Here is a 16,796-nt window from a genome sequence, read left to right on the forward strand (position 1 = left end):
GTGAAGAAGGACTTCCTTTTAGCTTTCTGTTTCTGAAGTTTTGGCTCCTTTGTTCAACAGGCCATGAGTGACAGCGGCTTCCACGTCCTGGCTGTTGACTACCGAGGTAAGTTCCGACGCACAAATAATGCCGGGCTCTTGCGGGACACACGGATGGTGTATTTTCCCCTGATCCTTCATTCGATGCCTCCCTCCAGGCTACGCAGACTCCACTGGCCACCCCAGCGAAAACGGCTTCACCACGGACATCCTGTTTGTCTACGACTGGGTCAAAGCCCGCAGCCGCAACAGCACAGTCATCTTTTGGGGACACTCGATGGGCACTGGGTAGGTTTTGCGTTCTCAGCCCTGTCTCCGGGTGCCCTCTTTATTGTGGATTCTGTTGGAAACACGCCCAGGAAGGCTGCCAACTTCCCAAGTCATTGGGACATCTCTCTGCTGGTCCTCTCTGGCCGTAAATCTCCCTCAGTCCAGAGAGACCGGTAATAAGTGACCCCTCTCCTCTGAGAAGAGCACGCTAGTCTTCTAGCTTATCATAACAGAAGAAAGACTCAATTAGTAGTTCTAAACTACTTTACAGTGGTGCCTCGCAAGACGAAAAGAATCCGTTCTGTGATTCTCTTCGTCTAGCGGTTTTTTCGTCTTGCGAAGCAAGCCCATTGACGGATTAGTGGATTAGCACTATTAGCGGCTTTTAGCGGCTTATCGGTTTATCGGATCAGCTGATAAGTGGCTTAGCGGCTTAGAAAAAGGGGGGGGGAGGAAAAAAACCCCGCAGGAACTCGCGAGACATTTTCGTCTTGCGAAGCAAGCCCATAGGAGATTCGTTTTGCGAAGCACCTCCAAAACGGAAAACTCTTTCGTCTAGCGAGTTTTCCGTCTTGCGAGGCATTCGTCTTGCGGGGCACCACTGTATTTACAGTGTTATAATACAGAGACTCCATCACTACGTCTGTGCTCTTTGAACACCAGTACAGAACTGCATTGGGACGCAGGTGGTGCTGTGGGTTAAACCACAGAGCCTAGGGCTGGCCGATCAGAAGGTTGGCGGTTCGAATCCCCGCAACGGGGTGAGCTCCTGTTGCTCGGTCCCTGCTCCTGGCCACCTAGCAGTTCGAAAGCACGTCAAAGTGCAAGTAGATAAATAGGTACCACTCCGACGGGAAGGTAAGCGGCGTCTCCATGCGCTGCTCTGGTTCGCCAGAAGCGGCTTGGTCATGCTGGCCACATGACCTGGAAGCTGTACACCGGCTCGCTCGGCCAATAAAGCGAGATGAGCGCTGCAACCCCAGAGTCAGCCACGACTGGATCTAATGGTCAGGGGTCCCTTTACCTTTACTTTACAGAACTGCATCACATACAGAAGTGAAACTAACTTCCAACAGTACTCAGACACTCACATGATGTATACAAAACATAGTATAATAGTACCACTTCCTGGAGCATCTCGGATAGATAAAAATCCTAACATCACACCCTCATTTTTAGGTAACCGTTGCTGCGTAAGCTAGTGCAGCATCAAGTGACATAAACAAACAGTTGTCATACACATAGTATACCCCTGTTGTACCAGTTCCACTTTTGGAACTACCTGCAATTGGATTGACCAGTTCAAACCTCTGGTTACCTGTCTTCCATGGGACGAGAGCTTTTGCTCCATCTTGGTCTGAGGAAACAGTGTTGACCCTTGCAACCTTCAGGTGTGGTTTTGTCTCTCCTGTGGACAAACCTGGTACCTCACTCAAGACCTCAGTGTCTGAAACATGGTTTGAGCTGGGGAGAGGGCTCTTGTGTTCGAATTCTGCTCGCTGGTTTCCCACAGACAGCTGTGTCCAGGGTGGCTGTTTACCAGCTCCATCTGGTATGCAGGCTGAGACCCTCCCTGCCCGCAGACTGTCTCGCCAGAGTGGTGCATGCTCTGGTTATCTCCTGCTTGGACTACTGCAACGCGCTCTATGTGGGGCTACCTTTGAAGGTGACCCGGAAACTGCAACTAATCCAGAATGTGGCAGCTAGACTGGTGACTGGGAGGGGCCGCCGGGACCACATAACACCAGTCCTGAAAGACCTACATTGGCTCCCAGTATGTTTCCGAGCACAATTCAAAGTGTTGGTGCTGACCTTGAAAGCCCTAAAGGGCCTCGGCCCAGTAGACCAGAAGGAACGTCTCCACCCCCATCGTTCACCCTGGACACTGAGGTCCAGCTCCGAGGGCCTTCTGGTGGTTCCCTCCCTGCGAGATGTGAGGTTACAGGAACCAGGCAGAGGGCCTTCTTGGTGGTGGCCCCCATCCTGTGGAATGCCCTCCCATCAGATCTCAAAGAAATAAACTGCTATCTGACATTTAGAAGACATCTGAAGGCAACCCTGTTTAGGGAAGTTTTTATTGACTGATGTTTTAATGTCTTTTTAATCTTTTGTTGGAAGCCGCCCAGAGTGGATGGGGAAACCCAGGCAGATGGGTGGGGTAATAATAATAATAATAATAATAATAATAATAATAATAATAATAATAATAATGGCCGGTCCCCATGAGAACAGGATGTCAGGCTCAATGAGTCATTGGCCTGATCCAGCAGAGATCTTCTGGGGCTGCGATGTGACAATATCCCTCTTTCCTGTTTCCCTGCAGAATTGCTACCAACACTGCTAGGAGGCTGAAAGAAAAAGGTAATTATTAATATCTGTGTGTGGAAGGGTCACGGCCTCACAATCCAAGGGGGCCTGGTTGTGGGTACATTGTTGTTGTTTAGTCGTTTAGTTGTGTCCAACTCTTCATGACCCCATGGACCAGAGCACGCCAGGCCCTCCTGTCTTCCACTGCCTCCCACAGTTTGGTCAAACTCATGCTGGTAGCTTCGAGAACACTGTCCAACCACCTCGTCCTCTGTCGTCCCCTTCTCCTTGTGCCCTCCATCTTTCCCAACATCAGGGTCTTTTCCAGGGAGTCTTCTCTTCTCATGAGGTGGCCAAAGTACTGGAGCCTCAGCTTCAGGATTTGTCCTTCCAGTGAGCACTCCAGTGATTTCCTTCAGAATGGAGAGGTTTTTTCTTCTTGCAGTCCATGGGACTCTCAAGAGTCTCCTCCAGCACCAGTGGGTACATAGGAAGCTGCAAAGTGCTGTCCACACTGACTGACAACAGCTCTCCAACATTTTAGACAAGGGAGCCTGTTCCTAAATTCTATTTGGAGGCACCGGGGATCGAACCCGCGACCTGCCGCCAATGCAGATGCTCTGCCACTGAACTACAGATTAGAGAGAGCCATTTGCGCACGCTTTTGTGTGTAGGAAATGGCCTGTGCTACAAGGTTATTAAACCTTTAAACTAAGCCAGTGTGGTGTAGTGGTTAAGAGCGGTGGACTCGTAATCTGGTGAACCGGGTTCGCTTCCCCGCTCCTCCACATGCAGCTGCTGGGTGACCTTGGGCCAGTTACACTTCTTTGAAGTCTCTCAGCCCCACTCACCTCACAGAGTGTTTGCTGTGTGGGAGGAAGGGAAAGGAGAATGTTAGCCGCTTTGAGACTCCTTAAAGTAAAGGTAAAGGGACCCTGACCATTAGGTTCAGTCGTGGCCGACTCTGGGGTTGCGACGCTCATCTCGCTTTACTGGCCGAGGGAGCCGGCGTACAGATTCTGGGTCATGTGGCCAGCATGACTAAGCCGCTTCTGGCAAACCAGAGCAGCGCACGGAAACGCCGTTTACCTTCCCGCCGGAGCGGTACCTATTTATCTACTTGCACTTTGACGTGCTTTCGAACTGCTAGGTGGGCAGGAGCAGGGACCGAGCAATGGGAGCTCACCCCGTCACAGGGATTCGAACCGGCAACCTTCTGATCGGCAAGTCCTAGGCTCTGTGGTTTAACCCACAGCGCCACCTGTGTCCCTTTTGAGACTCCTTAGGGTAGTGATAAAATGGGATATCAAATCCAAACTCCTCCTCTTCTTCTTCTTGGAAGTGAGGAGATTGGCTTTTGCATAGGGTGAGCAAATTGGGGTCATGAGCCACAGATTTGGCCCTGAAATCCGTTTCAGTGGACGCGGATTCCTCAAGGGTGTTTCTGAGCATGTTCAAAACCCCCTTCTTTCTCCGGTTTATTCTTACACCTCTCTGTTAACGCATGCATGAAGCAACATCTGTTTGCGTATGACGTCAAGAGAGAGGCTGTCGACACAAATGACAGATGCAACTGGGTCCCCCTCCCCATTTTCTCCCCTACTTCTGCTGAATCCTCACCCGTGACGCCACTCCTATGCACTTTCTCAATGCCCCTCACTCAAAACTGCGTATAGTTTGCCCCTAGGTCTATAGGGGTTGGAAGAGACTGGGGTGGTGAGGAAGCTGAGAAGCCCCGGAAAGATGGTGTTGTAAACAAAAATTGCCCTTTTCCCTTATGTGTTATCCAAGAGCCCATATAGAGTCCTTACATAGGTTCCCTATTGGTAGGAGAAAATAACAGAGGCCAACCAGAGAATATTGAGAAGCAAAGCAGCTAGTAAGCCTGATCTTTATTGATCTGTTGCAACAGGGTACTCCCCTCACCTGCAGGAGAGAGGAGGGACCCAGAAAAATGGCATGCAAGGCCTTATAAAGACTTTTGAAATTGCCACCCTGTAGATCAAGACCACCCCCAGAAACATCATACATACATCACAGAAGGGGTGTAACCTAAGACCACCCCTCAGATACATCACACCCACATCCCAGAAAAGGCGGTCTAAACAGAAATTTGAATGTTGTTTTTCTCCTGTCCTTGTTTATTTCCTGTCTGGCAGGTTACTTGATTGGATTGCCTGGGGAACCTGGCCAGTCTTTTGTAATGATAAATACTTAGTTCCTGGGCCAGGTCACAGGCTCACACCCTATTCAAACGCAGACATACCCTTAAGACAGGATTTGTGAAGGAAAAGGCAACAGGGAGGCTTTTCCACTTTGACCTTGCAGAGAAAACATTTGCTCGGTTTAGGAATCAAAATGGCTTCAGGTCGGTCTTCCTGTGCTGATCTATGTACCTGCGGTTATGAACATTACCATATATCTAAGACCTCAAAATTCCTATCACAGATGGGATGAGAGTGGAACTCGACATGTGATTCCGAGCTGCGATCCTGCATTTGGGGACTAGATTGCAACTCTGCAATGATTTTTGGGGGGGTTGGACTCGATGGCCCTTGTGGTCTCTTCCAACTCTATGATTTTGTGTCGGCAGCAATCAAACAGGGCTCCATTTTGTTGGAATCCGCTTTGCAGTTGTTCTGGAGGGCTAACAGGGCTCCATCTCCACACCCTCCTCAAATTTTGCAAGTTGACTGTTCAAGTCAGCCTGGATTTCTGTATATTTTGTCTCTGTCGGACTGGAATAGCTTGCTGTCCTGGTTCTTCTGGTGGGGAGAAGCTGCCCTTCTCCAGGGATTTGTCCTGGCGTCTCTCCAAGGGCTTTTCGTAGAATTGTAGAATTAAATCGCAGAATCGTAGAGTTGGAAGGGACCACCAAGGATCCAACTCCCCAATAGTACGGGAATCAAAGCTAAGGAATCACTGACAGATGTCAATCCAGCCTCTTTTTAAAAACCTCCAAGGAAGGAAAGTCCATCACATTTTGAGAGAGTCTGTTCTGCTGCTGACATCTCTTGCCATCCAAAAGTGCTTCTTAAAGTTTAGTAAGAATCTTCTTTCTTGTCATTTGACTCCATTGCTTGAGGTGTGGTCTGACCAAGGCAGAACTGAGCAGGACTAATAATAATAATAATAATAATAATAATAATAATAATAATAATTTTTATTTATACCCCGCCCTCCCCAGCCAAGACTGGGTTCAGGGCGGCTAACACCAGGTATAAAAACAATTGATTGAAATACAACTTAAAAACAAGATTAAAACACAACATTAAAATGCAGCCTCATTTCAGTAGGAACTCAAATCAAAAACTTTTTGGGGGATGAAAATGTCAAGTCTTCACCAAGGCCAAGTATCCAGACTGGTCCTACTTGGGCCAGGAAAAAAAGCCAGGGAAGTCCCCAAGTAGACTATGACTTTCCTTGATCTGGACACTCGACTTGCGTTGATGCAGCCTAGAACTGCGTTTGTTTCCACTTTCATTTTCCAATTCCCACCTCTTCCCCCCGCAGATGGAACCATAGTCGACGCTCTGGTTCTGGAGGCTCCTTACACCAACATCCGGGATGCAGCTGCCACCATCCCCGTTACAAAAGTAAGATTTAGTGCTCTTCTTTCGCAGCCCTCTTGCTGCCACTGAAACAGCTTGCTGAGCAACTCTGTAAACAGTGGGGCGTGCCAGCTGGCAAGTGGTTTTAATTTCTATTCTGTTTGGCCGGGGTGGGGAACTTCAGCCCAGATAGCCAAATATGGCCTCTCAGTGTACCTTGAGCAAAAGTCAAATGTAACATGACAAGAGGCATTCTAGGTCAGACCATTGGCCCAGTTCTCACAGTGGCCACCCAGATGCCCCAATGGGAAACACATTAGCAGGATCCGGGCACAAGGATCCTGCGGGTTCCAGTGACTGGTATTCAGAACCATTGCTGCCTTTGACCAGAGGATAGCCATTGTGGCTAGTAGCTGTTGATAGCCTTCTGCCCCATCAATTTGTCCAATCCTTTTTGAAAGCCCTCCCAAGTTGGTCGGCACCACTGTTGCGTTCTGAGGCCAAAGGACAGGACTGGACCCTGATTAAAATAAGACACGAGGCTTTGACAGGCAAGGCTCTCGGAGGAAGTGCGTAAACCACACCCCTAACCAGGCCATTATATTAACAAAAGAACCCTTCACACAGTGCTTGTGAGAACCAATCGTATTTCCCTTGAGCATTTCATCAAACCCCACGTGGGAACAAAGTTACACTACAACACTAATTAGCATGCATATATTTTGGGGTAAATAAGTTGAGAACTACAAAGGGGAGCATCTGGCAACCCCAGAGGTGAGAAATATACATGATAAGAAGGATGGCCAGATGTCCAGGAGGACAGGATCATTATCACCTTCATGTGAGATCTGTTTCCTGGCTCCAAGATTAACATTTTAAGATTAACAATCAGAAAAGCTACATCAAAGAAACTGCCCATAGTCTTAGATAACCCAGGACTCTTGCCTGTCTGTCAGCGTACAGTGGTGCCCCGCAAGACGAATGCCTCGCAAGATGGAAAACTCGCTAGACGAAAGAGTTTTCCGTTTTGGAGGTGCTTCGCAAAACGAATTTCCTATGGGCTTGCTGCGCAAGACGACAATGTCTTGCTGCTGGTTTTTTTCCTCCCCCCCTTTTTCTAAGCCGCTAAGCCGCTTATCAGCTGATCCGATCAGCAGATAAGCCGCTAATAGCGCTAATAGCGCTAATCCGCTAATCCGTCAATGGGCTTGCTTCACAAGACGAAAAAACCGCTAGATGAAGAGAATCACAGAACGGATTATTTTCGTCTTGCGAGGCACCACTGTATGTGACTTGTCAGGAAAGAGAAATGGAACAGGGATGCAGAGGTGTGGATTGATCAAGAATCATATCAATATAGTTTAAACCCGGTCAACGCAATGCTTTCATTGCTGACACAGATGGCTTACTCTATATTTGTTACAATTCCGCATAGCAACCCCACCTGATCACTACACACCACTGCCTCCTGCAGCAGTGAGTTCCGCAGTTTAACGCCGTGCTGCGCGAAGGAGGGCTGTCTTTTGCCTGTCCTGAGTTGGAGGCAGTGTGCCTCCAAGTGCCAGTTGCTCCGAATAGTGCTGGAACGTCCTGAAATGCGAGACTCCCCTTCGAAAGTGGCGACCTGCCAGCCTCTTGGGAGGCTTCTGTTTACACAGGTCTTCCCTTGATCTCTCAATCTGCATCTCGTGTTTTCAATGCTGTGCTGTTTTAATGAGTCTGTCTTATCATGGACATTTATATGCTAGCTTTGTTGCGTGTTTTAATTATGCTGTGTGGTTTTGTTTTGTTTTAATTATTGTGCCTTTGTGCCATTGGTTTATGTGCTTTGCAAACTGTGTGCGTAAATTAAAAACAAGGATGATCTAAAGGCCTTTTCTGGACCACCAAATGTACCGTATTTCAATCCCTCTTGCTCTCCTGGCTTCAGTGAAAGCTGCGCATCCTGCATTCACTTCATAAGACGCACACACATTTCCCCTTACTTTTTAGGAGGGGGAAAGTGTGTCTTATAGAGCGAAAAATACGGTAATTACCATTGGGAAAAAACCTAAACCAGGGGTTGGCAACCAAAGGGCCATGGGCCACAAGCGGCCCCCGGGGGTCGTTTAACTGGTCCATGAGCCGCCCCCGAACTGAGCCACTCTCTCTGCGAGTCCCCGTGCGCTGTGCTAACCAGCGCAGCGCAGCACGGGGACTCGCTTTTGCGGCACCAGAAATTGCGCCTGTGCAGACACAGAAAATTGTGGGCGCACACGCATTCTGGCCCACGAATAATAATAATAATAATAATAATAATAATAATAATAATAATAATAATAATAATAATAATTTATTTATACCCAGCCCATCTGGCTGGGTCCCCCCAGCCACTCTGGATGGCTTTCAACAAAACACTAAAATACAATAACCTATTAAACATTAAAAGCTTCCCTAAACAGGGCTGCCTTCAGATGTCTTCTAAAAGTTTGGTAGTTGTTCTTCTCTTTGACATCTGGTGGGAGGGCGTTCCACAGGATGGGCACCACCACCGAGAAGGCCCTCTGCCTGGTTCCCTGTAACTTGGCTTCTCGCAGTGAGGGAACTGCCAGAAGGCCCTCGGCGCTGGACCTCAGTGTCCGGGCAGAATGATGGGGGTGGAGACGCTCCTTCAGGTATACTGGACCGAGGCCGTTTAGGGCTTTAAAGGTCAGCACCAACACTTTGAATTGTGCCCGGAAACGTACTGGGAGCCAGTGTAGGTCTTTCAAGACGGTGTTATATGGTCTCGGCGGCCGCTCCCAGTCCCCAGTCTAGCTGCCACGTTCTGGATTAGTTGTAGTTTCCGGGTCACCTTCAAAGGTAGCCCCACGTAGAGCACATTACAGTAGTCCAAGCGGGAGATAACCAGAACATGCACCACTCTGGCGAGATAGTTCGTGGGCAGGTAGGGTCTCAGCCTGCGTACCAGGTGGAGTTGGTAGACAGCTGCCCTGGATACAGACAGCTGTGAGTCCAGAATGACTCCCAGTCTGCGCACCTGGTCCTTCAGGGGCACAGTTACCCCATTCAGGACCAGGGAGTCCTCTACATCTGCCCGCCTCCTGTCACCCCAAAACAGTACTTCTGTCTTGTCAGGATTCAATCTCAATCTGTTAGCCGCCATCCATCCACAGAGGGATCTCCGCTGGAGTGAGCCGGCCCAGGCGAGGTAAACCTTGCTGACCCCTGACATAAATCCTCAGCCAGAAAGTATGTTATATTTGGAACGTGGACTCCTCTTGCCACTGATATTGCAACAATACAGACCCACCCTGCTTTGCACACGTTTGCTTTGCTGACACATTTACTGGGGCAATTGCACAAAGGAAATTGCATCCATGGAATTGCATCCATGGAAAATGTCCACCTTTTTTCAGGCTCTCTGTTTCTCTGCGACTTCTTCTAATGAGTCACCTGCCCTTTCTTGAAACAGATCTACCGCAAGTTTCCTGGCTTTGACTATCTGATCTTAGATACGATGGCTCTCGCGGGGATGATCTTCCCAAACGACAAAAAGTGAGTCCGAAAGGTGCCCCGGTGGCAGCGAGGTGGTTCTGTCTGGGGCACCTGCAGAAGTCTGAGTACACTTGAGCAAAACTGGTGTCCTCTTATTTTGTTTTGTTTCATAAAAGGCATGCATCGCTTAACTGTAAAAACAAAGCAAAACCCTTAAAACGGTTTACAAAGAGAATATTATCGTTATTATTAACATTTATATGCCACCTCTATTTGGGAAAATTAATCCTGCGTCCAGTCAGGCTTCCCCTGTGCGGCTCTGATCGGGAGCTGACCTGGCAGGAAGAGCAGAGTAGCAGTGGTCCCGCGTCCATGTGAGATGAGGGATAAATCACGTCAGGAGACAGTTCGGTTCGTATCTCTAGAAGCGTTTATTTACAAGCAGTAAATCCATCAGAAACCTCCGACATTCTCTGTGCTCCAAAGCACACACGCAGCCTCTGAGCCGAGCTACGTCTTAGGCAGAAGCGAAAGTGAGTCTGAACAGCGACACAGACTCTGACGCACTTCCCTGCGTCAGGCTCCTCCCAGATACAGGACACTATGGAGTTTTAACGCTGTCAGTTCCAAACTCCACACCCCCTCTTGTCCTGCATCTGGGGACAACAGCCAACAATGCTTTCCCCATACACAGACCCTCACAGAACTCCTCGTGCCTCTGGAAGGTTAATGGTTTTGTGAAACCATCAGCGAGGTTCTTGGTTGAGGGACAGTATTTCAGAACAACTAGCCCCTCATGAACGCTCTGACATACATTCCGGAAACGTATGTCCAAATGTTTGATCCTCGCCTGAAATGCCCCGTCTCGGCCAATTTGAGGCCTCCTCCCAGATATAGGACACCACGGAGTTTTAACCCTGTCAGTTCCAAACTCCACACTCTATCCTCCAAGGATCTCAAGTCAGTGCACGTGGTTCTCTTCCTTCCCATTTCATCCTCCCAACAAACTTGTGAGGCAAGTTAGGCTAAGAGATGGTGGCTGGCCCAAGGTCAACCAAGGAGCTTTCCTGGCTGAGTGGAGATTCGAACCCCACTTTAACCATTAGGCACACTGGCTGTTGATATAAACAAAAATTGCCCTTTTCCCTTATGGGATATCCAAGAGCCCATATAGAGTCCTTACATAGGTTCTCCATCGGTAGGAGAAAATAACAGAGGCCAACCAGAGAATATTGAGAAGCAAAGCAGCTAGTAAGCCTGATCTTTATTGATCTGTTGCAACAGGGTACTCCCCTCACACACAGGAGAGGAAGAGGAACCCAGAATAATGGCATGCAAGGCCTTATAAAGACTTTTGAAATTGCCACCCTGTAGATCAAGACCACCCCCAGAAACATCATACATACATCACAAAAAAGGCGGTCTAAAACAGAAATTTGAATGTTGTTTTTCTCCTGTCTGGCAGGTTACTTGATTGGATTGCCTGGGGAGCCTGGCCAGTCTTTTGTAGTGATAAATACTTAGGTCCTGGGCCAGGTCACAGGCTCACACCCTATTCATATCTTAAATGTGCCCTTAAGACAGGATTTGTGAGGAAAGAGACAAGGGGGAGGTTTCCCACTTTGACCTTGCAGAGAAAACATTTGCTCGGTTTAGGAATCAAAATGGTTTCAGTTTGGTCTTCCTGTGCTGATCTATGTATGTGCTTGGTTGGTACACTTATGAACATTACCATATATCTAAGACCATAAAATTCCTATCACAATGTTCAGTGAAAACAACTCTTTAAAACATTCGAAAGAGAAACTCGGCAATAAATATAGAAAAAAGATTAAGATATCCATCAACATTCCACATTATGGAGTACTGTATTTTTCGCTCCATAAGACACACTTTTTTCCTCCTAAAAAGTAAAGGGAAATGTCTGTGCGTCTTATGGAGCGAATGTGTGGTCAGTTGCTGGCTCCCTTTCCAGCCCCTTGCCCAGGCCTCCATTGTTGAATGTTCTGCAGACGGAGGCCGTTTGTTTCCCCAACGACATGGGACTGGCTGATTAGATTACCTGTCTGGAAACTGTAGAAATGGCTCCCTTTCCTAAAGAAGCTGCAGAACTGTGAGTTGAACCCCACAAAAACAGGATTTTTCCCCTTTGCAAAAGAAGCTGCACAACTGTGAGCTGATCGCCCCGAAATTGGGGCTTCCCCCCTCTAAAAACTAGGTGCGTCTTATGGAGCAAAAAATTTCGTCTTGCGCAGTTGCCTTCTCGACTGCTTCGATCTGCGGATCTGGCAGTGTTATAGGCGCAGCACAATACTCGTTGTACACATTTAGTGTGGTGGCAGCTACACTTCGAAACTCCCTGCTGATTGACAGCTGTCTTTGCTGTACTGTTTCCAGCACCTGCGGAAAACCTTTTCGTTTAGGCAAGTCTATCCAGACACGTGGAAGTTACATGTGTGTTTTTTAGGTTATCGTTGGTTTTAATTAGTGTTTGAATGTTTTTTAAACTGTCCTTTATAGATACAGCGGTACCTTGGGTTACATACGCTTCCGGTTACATACACTTCAGGTTACAGACTCACCCAGAAATAGTACCTCGGGTTAAGAACTTTGCTTCAGGATGAGAACAGAAATCACGCAGTGACAGTGGGAGGCTCCATTAGTGGTGCTTCAGGTTAAGAACAGTTTCAGGTTAAGAACAGTCTTCTGGAACAAATTAAGTACTTAACCTGAGGTACCACTGTATATATATATTTTTTTAAAAAAGATTTTTGTTAAACCATTTTGAGGTTTTGTTCCAACCAAGTGGTATTCAAATTTTCTTAAATAACTAAAAATTGCAATTTAATTTGGGAGGCATCATCCTTAAGGCACAGGTTGGGGAACTGTTTTGGGGTCTGCGTTCACCCTTGGTCGTCACCCCACTGGGGTCCACATGCCAGCCAAAAGGGCCTGACCAAAATGGGTTTTACCCCTCACTCTTGCAGACTTTATGTATGCAGAGAGAGAGACAACCCTCCCCTCAGGGGATCTGTAAAAATCAGATGAGGATGGGGATTATGACTTCTTGCCGGTCACCGAATGATCAACCTGATGAGAAAGGAGGGACAATTTTTGCTGCTTACTGGGTCACTGCCCTGCCCAGCCCAGCCCTTTAGAATAAAAACCATGTGGTACTTCTAGACTCTTAAATCTGTTCCCTGCTTGGTGGGGCTGCTACCACTGAAAAATTGTATTGAACCAGGTGGGCCATCAGGAAAGGCTTTGTAGCTGGCTTCACACTTAAAGATAGGGAGGGAGGGAGGGAGGGGGGTAAAGAGAGAGAGAGAGAGAGAGAGAGAGAGAGAGAGAGAGAGAGAGAGAGAGAGAGAATGCCTCTTCTAAGATTGTTCTACATCACATCTAAAGCTAAAGTATGACTCTTGCTTAAAAACTATTTTTTAAATTGCTCCCGTGCAAATTTAATTGATTTAACCAGCTTCTCGGCTAAAGTTCCACCTATTTCGTAAACCGTCTTGTGATTTTCGGATGAAGGGTGATATATAAATTTAATCATCTCGTGTTCTAATTTCCCAAATCACTTTGGGAGCCAGGGTTTGGCCAAAGATGCAGGATAAAACCAGAATAATCAAATGCTTGTTGGTTCATTGCATCCTGTCTCCATCTGCAGCGTCCAAGCGTTGTCCAGTCCTATCCTGATCATACATTCAGAAGATGATGCGATCATCCCAATACAGCATGGAAGGAAGGTAACAAAGCCTTTGTACTATTCTAATCTTCTTTCTTCGTTTCTTTTAAAAGTGAGAAGGCAATGTAGCCGTGGAACGAAGCCTCCATGGTTATCTGCTCACTTAGCCAGTAAAATGGTGACAGGGTGGGGTGGGGTGGGGTAGGGGAGCAGAACTATGGATTATTTTCACAATTACCAAGGGCTCCTTGTCTGGTCACCTGGGGACACAGTTCTCTTTGTCCTAGGCAAGCAACTATTCATCATTGCCATTCTAGGGCTGAAAATGCAAGGTCAGATAGATTACACTTTCAAACTGGGCTAGGGAACCTTTGTCCCCTTCTGGGATTGCTGGACTACAGTTCCCATCATCCCTGGCTCTGGGCTATGATGGCTGGCGCTGGCGGAAGTTGCAATCCAGCAGCCATAGGTCAACTGGTCCCTATATGTTGCTCTAAAACATCCTTTGCAACTACTGCCTCGAATTCCTTGTTGCTTAGTCATTTCCTGAAAGTTCAAAGCAAGCTGCATTTATTTCAGAGGGACCAGGGTGCTCATTTTGAGAGGGAGTGGTGAATGGGTTGTTCACTCTACATATACCGTATTTTTTGCTCTATAAGACTCACTTTTTCCCTCCTAAAAAGTAAGTGGAAATGTGTGTGTGTCTTATGGAGCGAATGCAGGCTGCGCAGCTACCCCAGAAGCCAGAACAGCAAGAGGGATTGCTGCTTTCGCTGCGCAGCGATCCCTCTTGCTGTTCTGGCTTCTGAGATTCAGAATTTTTCTTTTCTTGTTTTTCCCCTCCAAATGCATCTTGTGGTCTAGTGCGTCTTATAGAGCGAAAAATACGGTTTTTGTTTTTGTTTTAAATGCTGCAACATGCTTTGAACCTTTTGAAGAATGGTGGCATCAGAAGTTTTAAAGTCAGGGCCAAGTTGGAGGTGGGGGATTTCGACAGTGGAAACGAAACCACAGGCCGATGCCTCACCTTGCAACGCAAGGTGTCATTTTGCAGGAGGGCTAGCGATGAGACTGTCAGAAGAGGATGCTGTTTCCTATTCCAGCTCACAAAACGTGCCGTGTGCCACTGCAAGTTCTCTCAGCCCTAACCTTCCTCATTGAGATGATAAAATGAGGGAAAAGGGGGGAGAACCTTTGGAATCCACCATGAACTCGGTGGGATAAAACCATAATAATAAAAAATCACAAGTCGTGTGTCTCTGTTTCTCAGTTTGATCCTTTTACAGGTATTGTATGTATCGCAGTTAATAGTTCCTCATCATCCTGGAAAAAAGCGACAAGTGGGGTGCCGCAGGGTTCTGTCCTGGGCTTGTTGTTATTCAACGACTTTATCAATGACTTGGATGAAGGAATTGAGGGGATGCTCATCCAATTTGAAGATGACACCCAACTAGGAAGGGTAGCTAATGCTGCAGAAAACAGAACCAGAATTCAAAATGACCTTAACAGATTGGAGACCTGGGCGCAAGCTAACAAAATGTATTTCAGTAGGGACAAATGTCAGGTTCTGCACTTAGGCAGGAAGAGGTCAAGGTAAAGGGACCCCTGACCATTAGGCCCAGTCGTGGCTGACTCTGGGGTTGTGGCGCTCATCTCGCTTTATTGGCTGAGGGAGCCGGCATACAGCTTCCGGGTCATGTAGCCAGCATGACTAAGCTGCTTCTGGAGAACCAGAGCAGAGCACGGAAACGCCATTTACCTTCCCGCCAGAGTGGTACCTATTTATCTACTTTCACTTTGATGTGCTTTCGAAGTGCTAGGTTGGCAGGAGCAGGGACCGAGCAACGGGAGCTCACCCCGTCGCGGGGATTCGAACCGCCGACCTGCTGATCGGCAAGCCCTAGGCTCTGTGGTTTAACCCACAGCGCCCAGATGCACAAATATAGGATGGGGGACACCTAACTTACTTGCAGTACATGTGGAAAGGATCTAGGGGACTTAGTGACCATGAGTCAACAGTGTGATTCAACAGGAAAATCAAAGTTCATGCTATTCTAGGCTGCATCAACAGTGTCCAGATCAAGGGAAGTAATAGTCCCACTCTATTCTGCCTTGGTTAGACAACACTTGGGATACCGCGTCCAATTCTGGGCACCACAATTGAAGGAGGATGTTGACAAGCTGAAACGTGTGCAGAGGGACTTCCGGTCGGTGCCAGCGCTTAATGGCGGTCCTACCTCCGAGCTCCGGAGAAGGACTGCTTCGCAAGTTCGGGTCTTACCCGCTACGGCGAGCGGGGGACCCCTAAAATCCCAGGCGCTGAAGCCTGAGAACAAGGAGACTCGGTGGGCACCTTCGCGCCCCCCGGTACCGTGAAAGAGCCTTTTTAAAGGCTACGGATCGACATCGGGAGAGAGCGCGGTGCTGAGAGTCGCTACCCAGCCTGCGAAGTGAAGCCGCGTCGCCATAAGCGGAGAGCGCCGATTCCTTCCTGAAAAGAAAATCTGGACTGAATTCCCGTGAGTAAGAGCTGGAAAAACAATCGGGACCCTTTAAATTTCAGAAATTGGGCTAAAAACGGGGAGATTTAAACAAAGGAAGTCTGCCTCCCCCCGACTGCATGAAAGTGAAAGCAACGGAACTCTAAACTTGCATCCGTTTAGACCTGCTCTTTGATCATATAAACCGGACATTTAGACCCTTGATCTCCCCTCTAGCAAGCAGGGCAGAGGGGAGGTGAATTCGACTAATAACTGTATGATTTATTTGGAGGAAAAAACCTCTGCTATCTCATCTATTTGAAAGCTTGAAACGGGCTGCCTTTTTAGTACACTGAGCTGACTTTTCCCTGTGAAGTGACACCTTGAAGAAACAGTATAAACAGTATAAGAAGAAACAGTATAAACAGTATACTGGGTAACTGTGGCAATTGGAAGTTATAAGACTTTAGCAACATTGACTCTGACTGGGTTAATCTCCTTTCTTTCTACATCTTGGACTGTCTCCTTTGTTCTTGTATTTGGAAACTTCCTTCTATGGCCATTTTGATTTGCTCCCTCTAGAGGATAAAGTAAAGTCCGGCACGGCCTAAGACAGTGGAATTTTCCAAGGGAGAATAAATCCCGTGGGAATTGACCTTGACATGAGTGGACCACAAGAAGAGATAGCTACAAGAGCTAAGACCAAGCTACAACAACAACAACAACAGTTGCAGCTGCAACAAGCAAAGAAAAGAGGCTCAATTTCAGGCGCAACAGCCGGATTAGCTGGAACAACAGGACAAGACAAAGGAGCAGCCGTTTCTATGGAAGCTGTGACAGAAGCTTTGCTTAAGATAAACCAGACTCTGGAGTCTCTGACAAAACAGACTTCAGAGAACACACAAAAATTAACAGAAATATCAACAAGGTTAAACCAGAATACAGAATCTATAAACAAACTGGTCGAGGAAAACGCCACCACGC

General features: G+C 47.5%; 1 protein-coding gene across 1 annotated transcript in view; it reads left to right on the forward strand.

Annotated features, from left to right (window-relative positions):
- The window catches only part of ABHD12B (abhydrolase domain containing 12B), a 38,424-nt gene that overhangs the window by 12,208 nt on the left and 9,420 nt on the right, over nucleotides 1–16,796 (forward strand). The window contains exons 6-11 of the mRNA XM_081193809.1: nucleotides 61–106; nucleotides 198–327; nucleotides 2,633–2,670; nucleotides 6,130–6,212; nucleotides 9,622–9,704; nucleotides 13,315–13,393. Of these exons, the coding sequence (XP_081049935.1) occupies nucleotides 61–106; nucleotides 198–327; nucleotides 2,633–2,670; nucleotides 6,130–6,212; nucleotides 9,622–9,704; nucleotides 13,315–13,393 (459 nt within the window). The remainder of the gene's footprint in view (nucleotides 1–60; nucleotides 107–197; nucleotides 328–2,632; nucleotides 2,671–6,129; nucleotides 6,213–9,621; nucleotides 9,705–13,314; nucleotides 13,394–16,796) is intronic.

Source organism: Podarcis bocagei (assembly GCF_964188305.1).
Source record: "Podarcis bocagei genome assembly, chromosome: 1".
NCBI classification, from domain to species: domain Eukaryota; kingdom Metazoa; phylum Chordata; class Lepidosauria; order Squamata; family Lacertidae; genus Podarcis; species Podarcis bocagei.